General features: G+C 38.3%; 1 protein-coding gene across 1 annotated transcript in view; it reads left to right on the top strand.

The window, feature by feature from the left end:
* The window catches only part of Faf1 (Fas associated factor 1), a 315,310-nt gene that overhangs the window by 273,023 nt on the left and 40,387 nt on the right, over positions 1–1,900 (top strand). The window contains exon 18 of the mRNA XM_031378184.1: positions 935–1,015. Within this exon, the coding sequence (XP_031234044.1) occupies positions 935–1,015 (81 nt within the window). The remainder of the gene's footprint in view (positions 1–934; positions 1,016–1,900) is intronic.

Here is a 1,900-nt window from a genome sequence, read left to right on the forward strand (position 1 = left end):
AAGAAAGAAAGAAAGAAAGAAAGAAAGAAAGAAAGAAAGAAAGAAAGAAAGAAAGAAAGAAGCTAAAAGTATTCAAAAAGAGGACATGGCTATGATTCTGTCAGGCAAGTATTTCACAAGCATGAGACCTGAGTTCGGATCCCTAGCACACTCATCACTATAGTTTGCAACTCCAGGGCTGGGAACTTGGAAGTAGGGTCTCTATAGCTTATTGGCTAGCCAGCCTCTTATGGTTCTCTTCATGTTTTAGTGTACCTCATGTTCATGTTTTTTTTTTTTTCTAGATTCTGCATAAGAGAGAAAACGTGATTTTTTTCTTTCTGAGATTGTGTAACTTCGCTTAATTCTATCACAAACAAAATATTGTAAAAGATTTTGACACAGATGACTTCTGTTGGCTGTTGGCTGTATAGATTGAGTATGAATGTAGTAGGGAAGTACCTACCACAAAAGAGGAGAGGTTGTTTGTCTTAACGGAAATTTTAGAGATGTTATGTGAAATGAGGTTAACAAGGGTATTTTGCTTTCAGCTTTTTTTTTTTTTTTTTAATTTTTCCCCAGTTTTTAGTACCAGAGCTAAAAATCTCCAAACCAGTAGACAGGGGAAGAAGAACTTGGAATTATGTGAATAAATTAAGTGTTCCATGCTTCACTAAAGTTCATATGTTACTACATTTAATTCTCACAGTAGCTCACAGTATTTCAATTTACTGTAAAGGGAAGAGGTTTTCCAGAGGTGTTATGAAGCTTAAAACAGTCACATAGTCAGTTTATAACAGTGGAGCTAGGCTGTTCATCCTGCTTATTAGTTTATTCTGTATACTTTAAAAGGTCCTTATCTAATTGTAATTCATTTATTTAAAAAGGAAATAAGACAGTTTTCCTTTTTTCTTTTAAAAAAATGATGAAACTTTACCTGAATCTTTTATTTAAGGATGAGCGTGAAGCCAGAGAAAATGTGAAGAGAGAGCAAGATGAGGCCTATCGCCTTTCCCTTGAAGCTGACAGGGCAAAGGTAGGTTTGGTCAAGTTTCTTCTGGAATATAAAAGTAAATTCTGGTCTTTGGTTATCCGAATGCCCTCCCCACCTCTCTCTTTCTCTCTCTCTCTCTCTCCTTCCCTCCCTCCCTCCTCTTTTTAATCAATTAGAGCCCGAAAAACTTAAATTTTTTGTTTGAGTACACTGTAGCTATACAGATGGCCATGAGCCATCATGTGTGTGGCTGCTGGGAATTGAACTCAGGACCTCTGCAGGCCCCGCTTGCTCCAGCCCCACTCACTCTGGCCCCTCTTACTCTGGTGTAATTCACTGTAGCTGTCTTCAGACACACCAGAAGAGGGTGTCAGATCTCATTACAAATGGTTGTGAGCCACCATGTGCTTGCTGGGATCGGAACTCAGGACCTTCAGAAGAGCAGTCAGTGCTCTTACCCACTGAGCCATCTCACCAGCCCAAAAAAAAATGTTAAATCTTTATTAGAAAAAGGTAGTCAGCTAACAGAAAGTTGTTCTACCCATAGTTTTCAAATCATCATTCATTTTGACAAAATAAGTTTTATCAGAATCATAAAAATGGTAACAAAGTGAGCCTAGTATCTATTTATGTTAGAGTTAGCAAATGGTAGAACTCACCAGGGCTTTTTAGATGTATTCATTTCTATGTGTATGCCAGAGTATAGGGGTCAGAGAACACCTAGAAAGAGTCAGTTGTCTCCTTTCACCGTGTACGTCCCAGAGTCTACTTCAGATTGTCAGATGTGGCAGCAGCACTCTTCCCTGTTAAGTCATTTACCTGCTCAAATGTTTAAGTGTTTTGAATGACTAATGTGCTGTTAGGTTAGGAACTGATGCCTTTTTTCTGTATCCATTCCTCTGTTGAGGGACATCTGGGTTATTTCCA

This window comes from Mastomys coucha, unplaced genomic scaffold (genome assembly GCF_008632895.1).
Source record: "Mastomys coucha isolate ucsf_1 unplaced genomic scaffold, UCSF_Mcou_1 pScaffold18, whole genome shotgun sequence".
Lineage (NCBI taxonomy): Eukaryota > Metazoa > Chordata > Mammalia > Rodentia > Muridae > Mastomys > Mastomys coucha.